The sequence below is a fragment of the Melopsittacus undulatus genome, chromosome 6 (genome assembly GCF_012275295.1).
Source record: "Melopsittacus undulatus isolate bMelUnd1 chromosome 6, bMelUnd1.mat.Z, whole genome shotgun sequence".
In the NCBI taxonomy this organism is placed as follows: domain Eukaryota; kingdom Metazoa; phylum Chordata; class Aves; order Psittaciformes; family Psittaculidae; genus Melopsittacus; species Melopsittacus undulatus.
In genome coordinates, this window is record NC_047532.1 from 46,718,091 (window position 1) to 46,738,750 (window position 20,660).

The 20,660-nt window shown below is 51.0% G+C and overlaps 1 protein-coding gene across 3 annotated transcripts in view; it reads right to left on the reverse strand.

Annotated features, from left to right (window-relative positions):
- Positions 1–329: 329 nt before the first annotated feature.
- The window catches only part of DIS3L2 (DIS3 like 3'-5' exoribonuclease 2), a 205,184-nt gene continuing 184,853 nt past the window's right edge, over positions 330–20,660 (reverse strand). For all 3 annotated transcript variants that reach the window (XM_031043063.2, XM_005142298.3, XM_031043064.2), the window contains 7 exons: positions 11,744–11,927; positions 10,467–10,553; positions 5,140–5,287; positions 4,737–4,867; positions 4,486–4,590; positions 3,702–3,803; positions 330–876 (listed from right to left, as the gene is read on the reverse strand). In XM_031043063.2, coding sequence (XP_030898923.2) covers positions 778–876; positions 3,702–3,803; positions 4,486–4,590; positions 4,737–4,867; positions 5,140–5,287; positions 10,467–10,553; positions 11,744–11,927 — 856 coding nt within the window. In that variant the 3' untranslated portion in view covers positions 330–777. The remainder of the gene's footprint in view (positions 877–3,701; positions 3,804–4,485; positions 4,591–4,736; positions 4,868–5,139; positions 5,288–10,466; positions 10,554–11,743; positions 11,928–20,660) is intronic.

Consider the following 20,660-nt stretch of genomic DNA (forward strand, 5'->3'; position numbering starts at 1 on the left):
GAAGCAAGAACATGGGTTGCAGAGTCCTGGGGGAGGTTAGACTGGAGGCCAGGGTGTGAGGGGCTCAAGACCCTGACTCCTAGTGAAGGCTCAGACTGAGGGATTAGCTGCCAGACCAGGAGCTCGAAGCACATGTCAGATGGATCCCCCATGCACTCCAGCTAAGCACATCCAGGGGATGGGTGAGGTGTCAAGGCCACTTAAATTTCACAGTCAGGGAATTGGCAGGCAGGGGAAGGCATGAGGCTGCCTGGGAGATGAGTTATTGCTGGGATTCATGACTGGGGGAACATGGAAGAGACAAAATAAAACCTGCACAAAGCCCCCCATGCAGCTGCTGACCCAGCTTTTATTTCACAATACACAACCCTCTGAGAAACCCTCCTGCATGGCCCCATGGCTGCTTCCCACTGCATCCCACCTGGTTGGAAGTGGAGCCAGCCCCTCTCCTCTCCTGGGGACACACGTCCCCACCTGGCCCTCACCATGGGTACCCAAGATAGCTGGGAACGGACACCACTGCCTTAAAAAACAAAATGAAGCATCAAGCTAAAACACCCGAGAGCAGAAACGCCCTCACCTGTGGCAGGCTCAAGCCCTGAGCCCTGCTCCCAGCCAGTTAAAATACAAACCAGAAATAAAACAACATCAGTTTTTAAACTGAGAACCCGTCAGTGGGGTTCTCCTTGTGGATCCCCTGTGTCCCAGCGGGTGCCAGTGCAGGGTCTAGGAGGTGAGGAAGCGTTGGCAGTGGGAAGCACACATAGCCCAGGGTGCTCACTTCTCCGAGCTCCGTCTCTTGAGCAGGGCGCTGTACTTGAGAGGGACGCCATCTGACCTCAGCACCACCTCCACCAGCGTGAAAATGGTGATCACCTTCAGCAAAGGACAGAAAAAGGGAGAGAAGAGGCAGTTTTGGCATCACACCAGGGTTTGCTTAGAGCTGTGCCAGCTTTTGCTGATTCATCTGCAGCACCCATCAGGAACTGGGGACTGGGGCACTACAGTTTCAGATAGCTCTGTTGAGGGCCAGGGTGCTCCTGGGTTGAACACTACATCTTCAAGGGCAACACCACCAGGCTGCAAAGCTAGTCAGGGAACCCAAACCCACCTACATGGGCCTCCCAAAACATCCTCAATTATTCTAGCGAGATCAGGCCCCACTCTCATTCTCCACAGTCTGGGAAGGGAAGGAGCAGGGATAATTGTGCCCTTGGGTTTGCATTCCAACCTCACCTAAAGCCTGCCCCTGTATCCCTTCTCCAGCTGGAGAATGCACATCATCCCTTAATGAAGCAACTTCATGTGCATTCCCGTGTAACCTGCTCTTGGTGGCCCTGCCTTGGTGGGGGGTTGGGCTAGATGATCTCCAGAGGTCCCTTCCAACCCTAATGATTCTGTTATTCTGTGAACTTGGCCAAGCACCAACAGTAACCTGTGTCAAGAAGGGTTTCCCACATCACACTGAGCATCCCACAAGGGAACAACTCCCCAGTGCTCCCACAGTGAGAAGGGAAGGGATCATGATGAAGAGAGAGAGACACAAGAGAATAAAGATCTCAGAAAATCAGTCCTTCCTGTTCAGGAATGCTCTGCTGCCTGCTGCCACCTCCCCACTCCCTGACTGCAGATTAAGAAGCAGGAAGTATTGATCATGTCTATCCACAAAGAACAATTCATGGCTGGCTGGGACGCTGGGAACAACCTGCCCTGGGGCCATGGACAGGCATTTGGGGACTTCACTTGCTGGAGCCTGTCCTCAAGCCCTGCACAGAAGCAGGGCTGAATGGGGCCATCTGCTAGGGGCTGACCCAAAGGAGAAGTGGGCATAGAGCCAGTGCTGTAACCTTGTCAAACCATTCCCAGCTCATCCAGTGCAGCTGCTCCAGATTAATCATTCAGAACAGTGAAATCTCATTGAGACTTAAACATATCACAGTGGCCAGTGAGGAGCAAACTACAGGAAAATCCTTTTGCAGATGGCTGCCCAGATAGCTGCTGGCTACCTAGCACCCTGCTTACCTCAGCTGGCAGCCCCCCACATCTGAGGGAGTTAAATGGGCATTATCAGGGCTCTCCTTTGCAATCCTGCCTTGTTCCTTCCATGAACTGCTGGGGAATAGCACGATTTCACACCAAATCCCCTGAGTCTTAGATCCACTTCATACTCAAGCCCTAAGTAATGCACACTGAAGTCCTGACCATCTCCTGGAGCTTGTGGAGAGATGGAGGCAACACCTCCCCTCCGTGGCAGGGCCAGCCAGCCCAGACCCCTGCACAGCTTCCCACAAACTGCCTTCCCCAATGTTCCCACTGCCTGGCCACGCTGAGCCAAGAGAGGAAGTAGAGGCCAAGTGTCAGGGTCAGGCAGGGAGCAGGGCGTGCTCAATGCTGTGAGGTGTCCAGGTGGTATCTCCCACGGTTCAGCTCAGCTCCAGGGAATCCCACTCATCCCAGCGTTGGGGATTTATCAGCTTGGGAATCTGTTGGTTCAGAGGACAGTGCAGAACCTGCTCCCAGGGGAGGGCTCCAGTATTTTCTTAGAAGGTGTGGAGGGTTCATGGAGGAGTTGCCTCTACTGCTGAGTGTTTGCTTAACCAGAATGGGCCCTGCTCATGCTGGGGCATCATTTTTCACGTGGGCCCCGGCTAGGATGTAAGTGATACATGCTCCTGGAGGAAAGGAGGAACCAAGGCTACTTCGGGCTGCATCCAGGGGGCTTCTCTGAGCCAAACTGAGAAAGGAAAGCTGAGCTTCAAAGGGAGGGAGGCCTGCAGAAATGCATGCAGCAGCCAGGGAGTTCTGCTGGCTTCGAATGGACATCTGGGAAGGAAAGGACTCCCAGGACATGCATCATATAGCTGCGAGTGTCAGCCTGACCCTGTACTAGGAGTCCTTTTCATCCAGCCCTAGGTGAACAGGGATGGGTTGTCCTGGGCTTGCTTGGAAATGGGGCTCATGTGTGGAGCCCCTGGAGGGCTGGAATCCAGCACTCTCATCCCCGCCCAGGCAGTAGGCAGGGATCACAGCAGTCAACACAGCTGTGATTTTATAGGGATGCCAGACAAAAGTTGGCAAAGAAGCACCACTTAATCAAGCCAGACAAATGTGATTGCTCCCCTTGATTGAGTTACCAAGTTAATAGATGACAGGGACACAAGAGAGAGATTTCTAGATGCTGTTAAACCATTTGACACTGCATCTCAGGAAGTCTGACTTAAAAAAATTCATCCTATTCAGGTCTCAACCCTGTCACAAGGATATAAACTCAAAGGAAGGATTGTGCCAGTGAGGGGGCAAGGAACACCAGGATGAGAGGAAGGTGCTGCCTTATGCCTGATCTTACTTAACATCTTACCTGATGATCTGGAAGAAGAAAGTAAACAGCATGTTAATTCAATTCCTGGAGGAATCTGAACTGGGAGACAGGGCACAGGGCAGGCAGGGCAGAGCCTAAGGGCCACGAAGGGGTCAGATGAGGGGGCATGATGGGATGGAGGATTTGGATGGCAGAGGCTGAGGTGGAGGTCAGGCTCCCTAGGGAGGGGACACAGAGGGACAGCAGGACCTGGCAGTCTGGGAGGCTATCCTGCCTCCTGAAGCTGTCACTGCAGATATCACAGATAGGACCCTCATGTTGCACACAGCCTCCCTGCCAGCCCCATGGTGTTGTGAGCTCATCCCCTGCTCAGTGGTCTTACCTGGGGTACAGATTCCTGTTCTGGCTCCTCTGGCTCCCACAACAGTGTCAGCTCTGGTTTCCTCCCCTCCTTCCGGAAGTGGAAGCCCAGCAAGGGCAGCGCCTGAAGCCAGGGAAGAGTCTTAGGAACAGCCTGTGGCCCTGACAACATCCCCTTGCTCAGCTCTGCCCCTCCACCTGTGGATGGGGACAATGCTGCTTTTGCCCAGCACACTGCCTCTGCAGCTCTTTAACAACCAGGATGCAGCAGCCCATGAGCCTCAGCCCAGCATGTAAATCAGGGGCTGCTGTGATACACAACATATATCATGCTATATGTCCTGTTTAAAGATGTAATTGCCAGCCATATAACCAAGTTATTAAGAGAAGATGCTGTCACCAACCACAGGTACTGGCCTACAGTGGTGCTGACACGGCCCCAGATACACCACCTGATTAAATGAAATGAAAACCAGTCTCACTCCCTTCCCTCACTTCAGCTCCATGTTGATCTCTGTCCCCCTGAATCTGTTTTTATTCCCTTTTATCTACACTAGATCACCCCCAGTACATAGCAGGGAGAAGCTGGTCCTCAGAAATTAAGCTGCTCCAGACCCCCCTAGACGCTCATGCCTATCTAGGGCAGAGGGATGGAAGGAAGAACCCATGAAGACTCCCACCCCTCCAGTTAGCCCAGCTCGGGTGCAGCTCCGCTGGCACAGAAGGGCACAACGACAGCCACTGCCTCCACTGCAGCCCTCTAGTAAGGCAGCACTGGCACTATCTCACACTGGTGAGGTACTTACATTGCAGTAGATGCGCTTTTGGACTCCAAACTTCAGCACCAGGACATCAAAGGCCTCATTCAGAACACCCATCACCATGGCCTCCGACTCCAGAGGACCACACTCCTGCCAAAAGACAGGGCTGTCACTAGACTGTTTGCCTTCCCCAAGGCCAGCTAGGCAGTCCCACAGCCCTCTGCCTGGTGACATCTAGGCTGAGCCTTCATGAGGAAATACAGAGATGACCTGGGGTAGGATATCTTAGCTCCTACCCTAACAAAGATGCTGAAGAAGAGGTCAGCACTGAGCTCCTGCACCCTCTTGGAAGCCATCTTCCGGTCGTTGCTGTGCTCTGCCTGTCTCTGGATTGCCTCTTTTTCCATCTTGATAGGGGGGCTGGCACCTGGGAAGGCAACAAATGACAATGATCTGCCCATGCTGCCTCCTGCTCTAGAGTCATTACATGGCACCCTGGACCCAGATGCTAAGCTCATCTCCGTGTCCCTGCTGTTTGAGAGTACCCACATGTGAGGGAGCTGCCCCATGAGATGCAGACTCCAAGCACCCAGCACCCATGTCAGCCAAGGCATGGCCTTGTGCTTCCTGTGCTGGGCACAACCACTCCCTCCCCCTGCAGCACCCAGAGTTGCACCACAGGCAGCTAGTGGCACCCACCAAGTGAGGCAGAGAGGAGACGATGCACAATGATGTCTGCGTAGCGGCGGATGGGCGAGGTGAAGTGAGTGTAGAAGGGCACATTCAGGGCATAGTGGCGAAAGAGGGTCTCGTCTTCCAGGACACCAGTGCAGAAGTAGAGAGCCATCTGAAAGTGGTGAGAAACGAGGAAAGGGTGTAAGTGAGGATGGTGGCAGGACCCTGCAAGAGGCTGGAGGGGTCCATGTTTGTGAGACAGCTCCAGCAGCTGATGGTCCTTCACCTGCTGGGCTGTGCAGGGATAAGATGGGTGCTCCAGGAACTGAGCACAGAGCAAAGAGAGCAAAGCCACTGCAGGGACCTGCTGGCTGCCAGCTGATCCTGCCTGGCCCCAAGGACTGCATTAACTTCACATCACACATGGGTTTAAGCAGTCTCCTGCTTCTGCTCAGGCCCTGGTGCTCATTCGCCATCCCCCATCTTCCAGGGGGGAGCGCAGTCTGTTCTCTGCCCATTGCAGATGCTCTCCCAACAAGGGATCTTGTAGAGCAGCTCCTGTGCCAGGCTCATTGGTTCTGTGTCCAGCTGCAGGCTCTGTACCCCTATTGCACCTGCTTGGAGAGCACTAGGGGGTGGCATGAGTGGTTCCTTCATCACCAAGGAGGAGGACACAGCCCCGCTGTGATTCCTGCTGCTCCATCCCACACCGACAAGCTGGGAAGCTGAGTGGCTGGACTGGCCATCTAACCCAACACTTGGGGCCGTGTCGGCAAAATGCTGCTCAGCAGCCTCTTCAGCAGGAGCTTTTCCTGGCTGCACTGCTCCTGTTATCCCATATGTTACAGCTTTTATTTTTACATCTGTGAAACACCAGCCTGCAAGGCTGGGAAAACAATGGGGGCTGAGCCCAGGCGGGGAGGGGAGGCTGTGTGGGTCAGGGGGGTTGTGGCAGGGTCACGGCACAGTGGCGATTGAATGAACCCATTTAAAAATAAGAGTAAGTGATTTAAAAAAACAGGAGTAGCCAGCTCTCATTACAGGGCTGTCCTGGGATCCACAGTTTGAGCAGCTGTATCCTCTGCTCTCCAGCCCAGTGGCACAGCCAGCTCCTGCTGAGCAGCAACACACTGATCTGGGCAAGTAAATAGAGCAGGTTAAAAAAAGCAGCATCAGTCCCGGCCTTATTATGAGACCCAAGAGCTGGGATAGGAGCTGTGGCGGCTGCCAATTTCCACAACCCAGAATTAAATTGTTTCTGATAGACTCCATGAAGTATGGTCTCCACTCAATTAGCTCGGCTCCCACCGAACAAGGCTCTGCGCAGTCGGGCAGGGAGACACGCCAAGTGCTGGAGGCTGCTGCGGAAGGAGATGAGCGCCCTTGTGCAGGCAGACAGCATGAAATTACAGGGGCTTTACAGGCAGTTATGCTCCTGGACAGAAGGGAGGAAGGTTCCTGCAATACCAGGTAGGTAGAGAACAGACCACAGATTAATATCTCTGCTATAAGAAAGCTGCTGGGAAGGGCTCATCCTTTCCCTGCACCCAGCAGGTGCAGAGCAATCCCTGCTTTGTTTCAAATAATAAAACATACTGAAGGTCCTGTGCTGCTTGCTGTTGTCTGGGGCACTTCTCCCTGATGGATGTGCTGGCCAAACCCAGCTGCTGCTGAGTCCAGCACCATTTCTGACACCCTTTTGGCTTCTCATGACGCCCGCTGAGGTTGGCATCAGCTTGGGTAGCATGGCAAAAATGAAATTCCTCTGGGCTGTGGTATGGTTACACACTGCAGGAAGCCCAGCCTGACAAGTATCTGATACCCATCCTTGCCACCATGACAGCACCACCCAGTGATACCAGCGTGGCATAAAGCAGACGTTTTCTCATTAACAGCTTTGACTCACAAGTGGTCTCCAATCCCCAGGGTTTGCCACAATCCCTGGAGAACCATGAGGAGCCTGGAAATAAATGAAACCCAAGCCAACCAGGGGTGGCTTTGCTCTCACAGACAGACTGAATCCTCGAGTGACTGAGCCCCTGAAAAATGGAATGTTGCCACTCCTCCATCTGTTACAGGGCTCCTGGCATGGCAATCCAGGCACTCCCCAAGACATATGCATTACCAGTTGCTTCTCATTTCCTCTTCCAAGAGTCTGATGTCTTGACCACCAGCATGCAATGAAGATGGAAGACGCAGTCTTGGCACAACCATGGGTTAAACCTGTCAGCAGCTTATTTTGGCTGATTTAACTGCAGCCTTGTCCCTGAGACACCAGTTTTATCACTGGGAGCTGTGTGCAGGGATATGGATGACTCCTCAGCGCCCTGACCAGACGGTCTCGCCATGCCATCTGTCAGTTCAATGGCCCAGGCCTTGACACCAGCATGGGCCGCCACGTAGCTGTGCTCCACAGCTGCCAATGCTCAGATTGTTCTCTCCTCAGTGAAGGACCATGACATCCAGAATCCAGAGACAATTCTTCTGCCTGCTCTAATACTGGTGGCAGACAGCAAAATATCCTCCTCCTAGGCAAAGTTCCCTCCACCCAGTAGCTGTCTTTTCCAACAGGCACTGACACAGCCTGAAACTACCTGTCCCCTGCATTTAGCAGAACAATGGTGGGAATCCCAACTGCTCAGGATTTGGGGGAGCTGTGAATTCACCCACAGCGAGTGTGGTCAGGGACCAGAGACTGCCAAGAGCAACACTGATGTCTCTTGCCCTCACGGTGTCATGGTCCTTCGTCACAGACTGGAGGTCATACAGATCCACTCCTGTGAGCACATCCTGGGGGATACTGGAAAGTGCTCCTAAAGGACAGGAGCAGAGTGCCTGCTCACCTGACCAATGGCTTTTGCCAAGTCTGAAACTCCATCTACTAACTAAAGAACAGTTCAGTAAACAGCCAACTGCATAAGCTCATCCCAGGCTCAAGACAGATATCTGCTTCTTCTGGCTCATGCACCACTCCCAATAATGAGAGCACCCCATCATGCACAGCACTACCATCCTGCCAGGGAATGTCAGCCCAGGGGAACACTGTTTACTGTCCAGATACAGGCAGTCCTGCAGGGCTGATGGGCTCAGCTGTAAACTAGGTTTTGCCTTTTCTGGGAGTGTGCCAGACAGCAGGTTTACCAGGCATGAATGGACTGCACACCATACCTAAACACATGGGCACCTTGGCCTTCTGATGATGAAATGAGTTTAATTTCTGGCAAAATCATGTCTTATGGAATATCTCCTTGCCCTGGGTTCAGCAGTAACAGTCATTTTTCTCCTTCTTGGTAGCTGGTGCAGTGCTGTGTTTTGACTTTCGGGCTGGGAACGGTTGCTGATAGCGAGCATGTTTTGAGTTAATGCTCAAATGTTTGGTTTGTCCAAGGACTTTCTGAGCCTCATGCTCTGCCAGGGAGGAGGGGAGGCCGGGAGGAAGGAGAGACAGGACACCTGACCCAGGCTAGCCAGAGGTATTCCATACCATAGCACGTCATACCCAGGAGGTAACTGAGAGTTACCTGGAAGGGCTGGGGGCCCGGGGGGTTGGAGGGGGTATCGGTTGGTGCTCGGTCGGGCAGGGTGGGGTGAGTTATGGGTCGGTGGCTGGTGAGGTGTTGTATTCTCTTCACTTGTTATTTCCTTTATCATTATTATTACTATTGGTGGTAGCAGTAGTGATTTGTGTTATACCTTAGTTATTAAACTGTTCTTATGTCAACCTGTGGGAGCTACATTCTTTGGATTCTCCTCCCCAACTCTCTTGGAGTTGGGGGAACAAGGGGGGGAGTGAGTCAATGAGCTGTGTGGCTTGGGTTTTAAACCACGACACTCCTTTAAGAAGTTCCTCTTTCTTCCTCCACAAACTCCCTGTCTGGTATCTCCGAAGACTTCATCCCCAAAACCTTGATACCTCTTTCAAGTACAGACCTAACACAGGGCTAAATCTTAACAAGAGTCACTGGGAAGTATCTCAAAGCACACCAACCACATCTCCAACCACAGCCTCAGGAGATCACAGAGGCAAAGTCTCAGCAAGTCAGCGTGTCAGTGGGTCCCAAAAAGCTCATCTTCATGCCACTGCAGAAGCAAGTTGCCTTCTCCTTGCTCATCTGTTCTGGCCAGCTGCCAGGCTTGCTCCATGTGCTGTTGCAGGCAAAGTGCAGGCTTGTGTCACAGTCAGCAGGAACAGAAAGGGATCCCAAGAAATCCATGTCAAACTGTACCTTCCACCAGAAAAGGAAGATGTGACAGTAGGGACCAGGACAAGCCAAAGCAGGACATGGGATCTGGGACAACACAGCCAGCTCCAGAGGAAATTCCCTGCACTTTACAAAACAGCACCCCTGAGCCGGACCCATACACAAGGGGATGGTTTACTATATGGCTTCAGTCCCCAGTCCAATTTGCAAGCAAGCATTAAGTCACTGAAGTACAGCAGGACTTCAGGCAACTGCTAATGAGTAAATGGAGCAAATAAGCTAATTAGAAGAGAGACAGTCAAATGAGTGATGTTGGGAAGATGATTCATTCCTGCAGTGATAAGCAGGCCACAACAGAGAGCCCATTTCAGGAACATGCCTCCTCTCCCTGTGGGGTAGGACTTCCCTCAGAAGAGGCTGTGCTATGCCCAGCTGCAAACATAAAAAGGCAAATGCAATGCCTCACAAGAACCTTTTTTAGTGGTGATAAGTATCTGAATAAGTGTCCTGAGCTGCAGATACACCAAATTCAACAATCAGTGAGTGTAAGCAGCACAAGCCTCCATCACAGAGACCTGCACAGAAGGTCTCTTGGTCTGGACGGAGACCAAAGGGTTTACAGAGCTCTCCAGAGCTTTTCCTGCTTCTAAGACCACGTGTCTGGGTATCAGACAGTGGTCAGTCCCACACCCCTACATCATCCTCACTCTTGATTCCTTCTTTGGACTAGTTGGGATACCACGATGTGAAGAAACTGCACAAATATGAACCACGGAGCCTGCCACAAGCTCTTCACAGAGTAGGCTGGGTCCTTTGTGAGTCTGCCAACATTCTGCATGCAGCTTCAAGGGTGAAACATCCCAGCCAGTAATAACAGAGACACTACAGAGAGTGAGGAAAGACTCAGCTTGGCTTCACTATCCAGTGAAGTTCTGTTGCATGGGGGACACCTTCACTGCCAGCTGCATGGGCTAGAGACACTGGGGGAAACTGCTGGCAGCCCTGCAGCACCATGATCAGTGACCATCTACATCACTCTCCCTCCACATAACAACCAGCTACAGTAGTGCAGAAGGGGTGAGGGTTGAAGATGGAGCCACAGCAGACTGCTACAGGCAGACACATCTGACAGCATAGTGCTGTTCTCACCTGCATGGGCCTGGAGAACATGTTAGTCAGCACTTCTTTCCTGGCTTCAGAATATTTGTCGGCACCAAATGTTTCATTTAAGCTTTTCTGGAGGGGAAAAGAGAGAGAGCATTCAGTGTTGATGAGTTACAGTGGTAAGGAGACCCAGGCAGACCTTACTGGGGCAAACAGCAGCTTCTCAAAGCCAAATTCTTCCTTTCCCTGCAGATCCTCTTGTAAGTCTAAAGTGCATAACAAATTGGGCTTTGCTCTGGTCCCAGCAGCTCTGATAGGACTGCACACACAGCCCTTCTGAGCACTGACCCACCTCCTGGCATCAATGGCAGGGAGTACCCAGGGCACAGAGCCCACTGGCTCCAACCCTACGTGTGCAGTGTGAGAGAGCACCCAGAAACCCTCTCCTGACCAGTGCCTGGTTCCCACCCAGCTACTGACAGCTTCATGGCACAACTAAGGGGAGTCTGGGGAGACATGGATACAGGAGGTCACTACCTAGAGCCAGCAGTGAGGAAAGGCTGGAGGGGTCAAAGTGCAGGAGAGGAGCTGAGTGTGCAGCCCAGTGTCTGCTGACACAGCCTCAGCACAGCCAGCAATTGGGGAAAGCAGTCCCAGCTGATGGAGGGGTGTGCGGGAGGCCAGTGGGGATGGGATTAACAGAGGATTATCCACAGTCCAGTTGCAGCAATGAAAGAAAATCCTGGAACCTGCACTGTGCTGGTCAGCTGGAGTTCAGCCTCGGGACACGCTCAGCAGAGACTTGGTCAGACACCTCCCGTGCTGGCTGCACCTGACCATTCCCATCACCACTCTGCAGTCTGACCCCATCACCCCACTCCCCACCCTGCTCTCCCTGAGACCTTCAGCACCCCAGAGAGAAGCACCTCTTTTGCAGAGCTACTTTTTGTGTAGTACAGGGCAAATGCCCTGCCCAAGAGCTGCCGAGAGAAGGCAGAGAAAGGAAATGTGGGGGTCCCAGTGAGTACTCCTGCACTGATACGTCCTTCCCACTGCAGAGAGGGCAGTGCTGGAGTGACTTGCAACCTTGAAGGTGGAAGGGCCACCTTGCACAAACTGAAGTTGCAAGGCCACCCTTGTCCAGCACTGGTGGGGTCAAGAGCACGTGAGGGAGTTGTTTTGTTGTGGCATGGGATAATTGTCAGCTCTGCTTGGGCAGAGTGGGACATGGAATAGACCACACACTGCCACAAACATGCCATCATGTAGCTGCCTACCCTTCACCCCCATGTCCCTGCTTCCCACCAAGCCAGTCCACTCACGTGCAGAGTCCCTGCACTGCTGAAGTCAATGTTGAGGCCAACTTGGTTGCAAAACTCCATGAGGTCGTTCAGCAGCTTGGTTTGAGGTGGGGGATGGCGGCGAAGCAGGGCCTGATCAGGGAAGGAGTGGTAGATCTGGTGGGCCACAGCCATGTTTGCAAGCAGCATGAACTCTTCCACCAGCCTGTGGCACAAGAAGAACAATCCAGTCCCAGTTAGAGAGGGGAGCTGCTAAACCAAGTCATTCCATAGTGATGCAAACTAATATGACACAGGGGGAACAGGGGACCAGCTTGTAGTTGCTGTTAAAAGCACAGATTAGATGTGAGACTTCAGCAAATCTCCCCCCTCAATTCTCACTTTATATCTGAGGTTTCCTCATGGACTCAGAGCAAGCTGTCCTGCTGGCACAGACAAGCAGAAGTCAGTGATAAATTGACAACTTTAATTAGGATAAAATTATCTCCCTTTAGGTCATTTTATCTCCTGAAACGTTCGACAAGCAAAACAAATGCTGTGTGAGAGACAGCAGGGAAAACAAACACACATTGCTGTCTTCATGGGCCAGAGAAAACAGCGTCTCCCTTGCTCCCCCATCCCAAGCTCAACATGTGTGGTCAGGCCCAGCCATTGAGCTCTGCTTCACACGAGGCTTCCACCCAGAGCAAGGTGTAAGTGCAGCCCCCAGGCAGGGCAAACCACAAGTGCATTGCAGGGCTGCATCCAGCATCCAGGTGGTGCAAGGACTGTGGGGGCTTCTCCATGCAACTTTCAGACTTATGGGGGTATCCAGGCTGGAGTGAGCCCCCCACTTTTCACCTCTGTGCATGCATTGAATGTAAGTCTCCAGGACTACATGCTGCAAAGAAAAGTAATCCCAATGCTAGAGATCATAATTGGAAGATTTATGGGTTGTGCTACCAGCTGTAGGGTTGTGCCACAAGAGACTTGTTTAACTGGGCTTAGATAAGCAGAGAGATGTGCTTAACTGGACTTCCTGCTATTTGCTGCATGTATTCCCAGGGCTCCTAACTGGTGCTAATTGCAAACAAAAAAAAAAGATAATAGATTACAGAAGTAACCTCATCCTCTGAGCAATGCCCAAGTGAACTGTCACTGATTGTGGCTCAGCCCCATTGCTCAGAGGCAAAGCAATGCTTTTGCAGGAATGGCTGGGGCACCAGGGCTGGGGCTGGTGGTCCCGCAGCTCCTGGTCCTGGCCATCACTGGCAGCAAGTGCCAGGTGAGATGTGCAGGATGCTGTGCTCCTGTGGTTACTTGCTACAGCAGTGATACGTTCCCGACTTGGGAGTACTTGCCAAGAACTGGAAAGGAAATAAAGACAAGCCCAGAGGAGGAATAAGCACCTGACAGTTATAATGAGCAGTAGAAACGTTTGCCTTTAATGGGAAGGTGCTACCTTAATGGCAGCATTGAACTTTGAACCCCATTGAACCTTGTGGGTTCTCCCAGAGCGTGCTGTGCCAGAGGTCAGTACCGGACCCTGCAGGGAGGGCAGGAGGGACACCCTTGCACAGGGGTAGTGCAGGGAGCGGTGGGGAGCAGCACAGCGTAAGTGGGAACAGGCTAACCATCCTGTCCTCTAAAACGCCTGCCAATGATTAGATGCTACGTGAAGACCAGGGGCTGGGTGAGGGGTTGGGACCTGTGGAAGCCGGGTCCATACACACCCTGAGGGGCGACTACCACGAGGGTTGAGTCAAACTCTTGCTGCTCCTGTGCAGCTAAGCCAGCAGATGGCAACAGCGGTCCCTCTATGGCCATCGGCACCGGGGGGCTGCAGGCCAGCACGCCCCAAGGGTGCCGGGTGCCGGGCACCGGGCTGTGCAGCACCAACGGGCGGGAGACAGGGCAGCGAGTAGCACCCAGCGGGTTATGTATGGCAAGGCCATCCCCATCTCCAGACAGCACATGGGCAGCTGTGGTCTGATGACATGTGTGAGGCTCTGACAGCCCATGCTTATATCTGGGCAGCCCCTCCTGCACAAGCTCGTAGCAAGGCTGAGCAAACAGCATGGCCTTTGAAAGGCAGTTCCTCTCCTTCCTACGAAAGGGAGACATTTCCAGTGCTAGCCCAGCAATACAGACGCACACGTGGGCAAAGCTTGACCATGGAATCTCTGCACCTCTCTTGAAACGTGACCTCTACAGAGAGAGGAGCAAACCCATTTTTAAAGACAAAGCAATAAACACCTGTGAACAGCATCCTTTGTCACAGGCAAAAGGACTAGAGAGGAACACTAAAGTGAGTACTTATGCAGCTGCTGCCATTCTTGCTCCCGTTGAACACTAGAGTGTGAAGCTTTTTACCCCTTACCTCCATTGACACTTCGGGCTAGATGCAATTAGTGCTAGACGCAATCATTGAGTTCTGCATTTTGTTCTACCATTTTAAGGCTTGGGCTTTTATATTTTCATGGAGACATGCTTGTTCTGATGTTGTAAGTAGCACTGAATTGAAGATAATACCTAAGCACCCTTCTGCCAAGAAATGCTTTTACACCCAAAGGAAAACTAACAGCACTCACTTCCTGCTTTGCTCTGCAAGATCCCATCATCTCTCCCTTCAACATGTGGAGCGTCAGGACCCCAGACAGCATCAAAGACAGACCCCATGAAGAAGAGGTACCTGACACGTGGTTGAATGGAATACATGGGCAGGAATCTCTTATCAGGAAGCACCTGTGACAGGGTGTGCAAGATGCAACCATATACAGAATTGAAAAGCTACTTGTCTTGCTCACTCACTTAAAGGGCAGGCTTTGTGAGATGAAGCTGCAGTTTGGGCTTTCAAGGAGCCAATAGCTCGAACAAGATCAGACACTGCCCTGTATCCAGGGAGAAGAGAAGCCCCAGGACCCAATGGGTTGATTTGTATCTCAGGTTAACAAACCACAGCGCCCTGGGAAGGCTCCAATACCCTGAGGGTTGATGCCAAAACACCCTGCAGGGATGGAAGGTCCTTTGCAGCTCTTGATCACCTGGCGGTCATAGAACTGCTCCCCACATGCACCCCACTGCAGCATCCCTGCAAAGGATGGCCAGTGTGGGGCTGTTCCAGGTTAACTCCTAGACACACTTGGTTTTGAACATCAGGATTTAGTCCCCAGGGAGAGGAAAGCAGCTGCCAGAGGGGACAGGTCACAGATGGGCTAATGAGGAGCATGTGAAAGTCTGCCAGGGTCAGAGGGAATGGGCTGGGAGCAGTGAAGGAGCTAGCACCTGCACCCAGGGTTAAGCCAGGTCACCTCTTCAAGCAGAGCAACAGTATCTATGGCTCAGGACACCAGGAGGGAGCCAAGATCTGCAACAAACAGCTTTTTGTGGTGGTCTCACAGCACCTAAAAGGAAAGCCATACTCCCAGGAGGGGTTCACACTGAGACTGCATGGGATGTTGGAGACTGGGGAGGATGAGCCATGGCTGGGACAGTCCACGAAGCTGGCAAGACTTCAGGTGCTGAGGAGGGCACAGCAAAGCTGCTGCCATCCTGCCCTGCACACGTGGCCTTTTAGTGGCACTTCCAGCTAACGTCCTCACCAGGGCTTCCACTTGGCAAGCTCTATGTCATGGCTTGGATAAAAGCAATGGATGCTGAGGCAGGCAGGAGCAGAGGCTGGCTGGCAGTGGCCAGGGGCCAGACCAGCGCCTGGCGCTGCTATTACTGGGAGCTGCGCTGAATCCCTGCTAGCTCATCGGCAGGTCAAGCAACAGGAGTTTTGGGTTTTGTTTTTTTTCTTTCATGAAATGGCCTTGCTGGAGTTTGGCTCAGAGTGGCTGGCAGCTGGGAGTGCAAAGAAAAATATTTCATGGCTAAAAAAATGGAGACAGAAAGACTGGTCCATCTGAATGTGCACTGAATGAATCCCATGTGAAGTGCATTCTAATGCCATTGCTACAGTTTCCTCTGGATTAGCTGAGCTATCCTTGGCTCCTGAATCTATAAAATCCCATAAACAACCTGATCTGAACTTTTGCCCTTTCTGTGCTGACACAAGGTTTCCTGCACTCTCCTGTGGAGAGGGCTGGGGGTTAGCAGGTGGCTGTCCCTCCTGTAGTTGCCTACAGACCCGGGCTGTCCTTCTCACCGGGACTGCAGGAGGAAGCATTTCCAAACCTGTTCAATGCATCATTTAACATGTGCACATGTGAGAAGAAGGAGAGGGAGGGGCAGGATGGCTTGCAAGCTCTCTAAGCATCTTCTGCCTACTCTTTCAATACCCAGATTTTGCTTATGGGTTACGGGCTTGGTGGGGGAGTTAGTGGGTGAAACTCCATAGCCTGCCTTATGCAAGAGATCAGCTGGAGTGTGTAGATTTCAAAAGCAGTCATTTCTGAGTTTCAAATGTGATCAAGGCATGCCAGCTCCTAAATCCCACCAACTGCCAGGGAGATTTCAGGCTCCTGAGATGCTATTAAACACAGGACTTGGTGATTCTAAAGTATCTTAAAAGATGGTCACAGCTCCAGTAAGCAAACAGCCACCTATGAAACCATCCAGCTGAAGAGGTTTGACAACATTTCAGTGACAACCCCAAACCCAAGCTACTGGGCTCAGGTTCTCACACAGCTCCTATCATAGCCAAACATCTGTGGGATGTGTGCAGAGGAGCTGCACATTGAAACTCTGGAACTGCTTTAGTAGCAGCATTACTATTTGCTCTGTAAAAGGTTAGCTAGACTCCTTCCGAATCTCTTGATAGCAACCTGGGAAAACTCACAGTCTCAGCAAGGCTGATGGCAAATAAAATAGTGGTTTCTTGTGCCAACTCTCTGCACAGTGAAGCACGGCAAGTGAAATGCCTGTTTGGCTCCTTGTCTCCATGGCAGTGCAGCCAGGCTATACAGCAGCCATTGAAGTGCCCACTCTCCCTGATTGACTTGACAAATGACATTAGCTAAGCGAGGTTCACTGCAAGGGAGAGACAAGGAGTACTTTGTTTGCAGTCCAGTAAGTGCTGGAAGGAGGCAGGCAGCTTGGTTAAAGCAAAGCGACACTAGAACATCTGCTGTTCCAACAGTGTAGCAGACCTGTAAGCTTCAGAGCAAACAGTAAGGTAGGTCTGAACAAATGAGCACAGCTCTCCCCCCATGCTGAGTCTTCACCTCCATCCCCTTCTGCAAGGTGTAGCTGCTGGGTGTACCCAGACGCTGGAAGCGTTCTCATAGCTGAGGCACCATGTAGCTCTCCCATGGCAGGGGTTTGATTTTTTTTTTTTTTTTCTTTTCACAGGCTGGAAAAGTTGGTCCTTTCTTCACATGTAGCTCATTGTGGAAACCTGCTCCCAAAGGGAAGAGCTGGATTCTGAGCCGCCCTTGCAACAGTAGCCCCTCTCTCTGGGTGAGCTGCTACTAGGTAAATCTCAGAATCCTTCTTATCATCTAAGGCTTAAGCCAACTGTAACCAAATAATTTCTGGAAAGGTTACCAAACCTCTTTCCCCACCACATTACAAAATGCCATCTGATCCTCTCCATCTTGTCTCCCCTTTACAACTATTGCCTCCACTGCACAGGGAACAAGGCTTGTGCTGTTCAAAGTCCTTCCCATCTTCAGATGAGTTTACCATCCTGGGTCAGCATGGTTTTGTGCTTCAACCACCCATTAAGGCCTCTGGTTTCTCAACTCATAGCTACATGTCTGCCTCAGGTGTTCAGCTCCAAGCTGGATTCAAACAGGGTTGGAACAGGGTTAGGACAGTATAGCTTTCAAAACTTGGTTTGTGTATGAACCAAACAGTGAAGGCTAGTGCTGAGAAAATGAAGCCCAGATCTGTCTGCATTTGAGAGGGCTCTAAAGGCACTGATGAATATACGTTCCCTTGCTAAGGGCAGTACATTGTTGAGAGCTCTTGCTCTCTGCTGGCTTGAAGGGGATTATTGCTGCAGTGAAATCTCATAACAAACAAGAGATCTATAGCCACCTCTTGGGAATGGGACTCTAAATCCTGCTGAATTCACAGAGAGAAAGTCACCTTCCACAAAAGCTGCAAACAGGCCACTGCACATCCAACAGCAGCAGCATTATCAGATGAAGGAAAACAGTAAAGAAATGGCACCACAGTTCAACCAACAAACTCTCTCCAAAGTGTTAAGTTCAAAGATGCTGGACATGGTATGACTTCTTCTTCTTTCCTTTAAATCATGTATGTTTATTTTTTATTATAGCTCTTCCATGAAGCAAAGGAACTTGAGAGTTTTCTATAAAAGCACTTCTAAAAGCAACATTAGCTAATCCCTCATCTCCTGAGAGTGGAGCCAATGACAGAATCATGCTCTTTGGCGAGTGGCTAGACCAGCACTTACAATGGCTCTTTTCCATGCAAAATCCTGCCAGAACGGTGTAGTGTCTTCCTGGTGTCACTCTGCCTCTCCAACGAACAGGAGCATCTTCAGCCATCCACTCTGGAACAGCACTGCTACTTGGGGAGTTATGAAAATCAAATCCCCTGTTATCCAAAAAAAATTGGCCTGCGGTGTTACATATGAGCCTTGCAATGTTGGTGTGGAGCTCCTTTTGCAAATGACAGTTGACAAAAGACCAAAAGCCCTACTTTCTTTTGAAAGAACAAGTAGTAAAAGGCAAAAATGCTGGCAGTTCCTGGCTTGATGAAAGTCATTTGTGCTCCTTTCTCAACTAGTGGTGGCCTTAAAGCATTGCTGAATAATGGAATTACTCCACTTTCAGAGATTGCACAATTAGCTCTTGGTTAAAACTGTTAACACTGAAACTTGATGAGAATAGCAGCTCTGAGGCAGTTTTAGATTCATTTCTTACTAAGCTAGAATGGCTTTTCCCTCTAACGAACTCCCCTTCTAGGGTATAAAGAATGCCCTTTTTATTATCTATAGTGCCTTTCCAGTAATAGATGCCTACAACACAAAGCATGGGAGGATTTTTGGAATACAAATGTCACTTACTGGCCATTCTCACACCTTGAGGCTGGAAGTGCCCTGAGACCACTGTCTTTGCTTTATCTAAATTTACTGTGGTACAGTGGAAAACCATTTTAAGCTCTCAATACTAAAGCTGGGCTACTGAAGGCATTTGGCATGATTAGGAATTAATTGCTTAAAGCCTGATGTACTAGGTTTGCGCACAGGGATTTAGACTGCCAGAAAAGCCTGAGTTCCTTTGAAATGATCCATGCCACTTTGCAGCCCCATTACATAAAAGAGCTGACTTGACCTGGCAGCATGACATCAGGCCAGGCGTCAAGGCATCAGGGCACTGAAGATGGCACAAGCAACCTCTGGCACTTCTTGGCACTCAGCTGCATGGATGACAAACTCTCCCTGCCTGGCCTGGAGCTCCTCAGCCTCATCTGTGGATTGTATGGAAGGGATAAAGCCAACACCCACTCATCCCACCACCATCTATCCTGTCTTGATCCAGGTGGCAAGGGAAATATCATTGAACTGAAGAGCAAGTGCTGCAGAAGATGCAGTCTCTGTGGGCTGCATCTCTTCATTAAACGTTAATATGACTGCAGTCTGCTCCTTCATGCAAATTGGTGACAACCTTCAGACTCCTGACATGAAGCTGAAAAGCACCTCTGTGCCAAAACAGCATAGAATCATAGAATCATAGAACAGTTAGGGTTGGAAAGGACCTTAAGATCATCCAGTTCCAACCCCCTTGCCATGGCAGGACACTTCACACTAAACCATGTGACCCAAGGCCCTGTCCAATTTGGCCTTGAACACTACCAGGTATGGAGCATTCACAGCTTCTCTGGGCAACCCATTCCAGTGCCTCACCACCCTAACAGTAAAGAGCTTCTTCCTTATACCCAATCTGAACTTCCCCTGTTTATGTTTGAACCCGTTACCCCTTGTCCTGTCACTACAGTCCCTAATGAATAGTCCCTCCCCAGCACCCCTGTAGGCCCCCTTCAGATACTGGAAGGCTGCTATGAGGTCTCCACGCAGCCTTCTCTTCTCCAGGCTGAAGAGCCCCAACTTTCTCAGCCTGTCTTCATACAGGAGGTGCTCCAGTCCCCTGATCATCCTCGTGTCCCTCCTCTGGACTTGTTCTAACACTTCCATGTGCTTTTTATGTTGAGGACACCAGAACTGCACACAATACTCCAAGTGAGGTCTCACAAGAGCAGAGTAGAGGGGCAGGATCACCTCCTTTGACCTGCTGGTCATGCTCCCTTTGGTGCAGCCCAGGATACAGTTGGCTGGAGGGGGAATTTAGACTGGATATAAGGAGGAAGTTTTTTAATCTAAGGGTGGTGAGGCACTGGAATGGGTTGCCCAGGGAAGCTGTGAATGCTCCATCCCTGGTGGTGTTCAAGGCCAGGTTGAACAGAGCCTTGGGCGGCATGGTTTAGTGTGAGGTGTCCCTGCCCATGGCAGAGGGGTTGGAACTGGATGATCTTGAGGTCCTTTCCAACCTAAACTATTCTATAATTCTATGGATGTCAGAACCAAACTGCTTTTTGAAAAACCTCCTTTAAAACACAACTCCTTCACACTGCCCAAGCATTTCTCTGTGGGGAGGATGATGGCAACACTCAAAAGGATTTGCAATCCCTGTGTTTATTTCCAGAAGCTGTGTGGCTGGGAATCCTAGCCCAGCTTCCCACAGACCCGTATCAGATCTGGTTTGTCTTTCCAGGGAGCCATCAGCTCACTGAGATCTCATCTCTCAGAGGGAGGTATGTTGGATGAAGCCTTGGGTGATATGGTTTAGTGTCAGGTGTCCCTGCCCATAACAGGTGGGTTGGAACTGGATGATCTTAAGGTCCTTTCCAACCCTAACTATTCTATGATTCTATGGCCAGGGACCTGCTCCCTCTCCACAGAGACGCAGGGGATAGATAAGCAGTGACCACTAATGCACACAAATCAATGCTGTGTTCAGGTAATGGGTCTCACGAGAGCAATCTG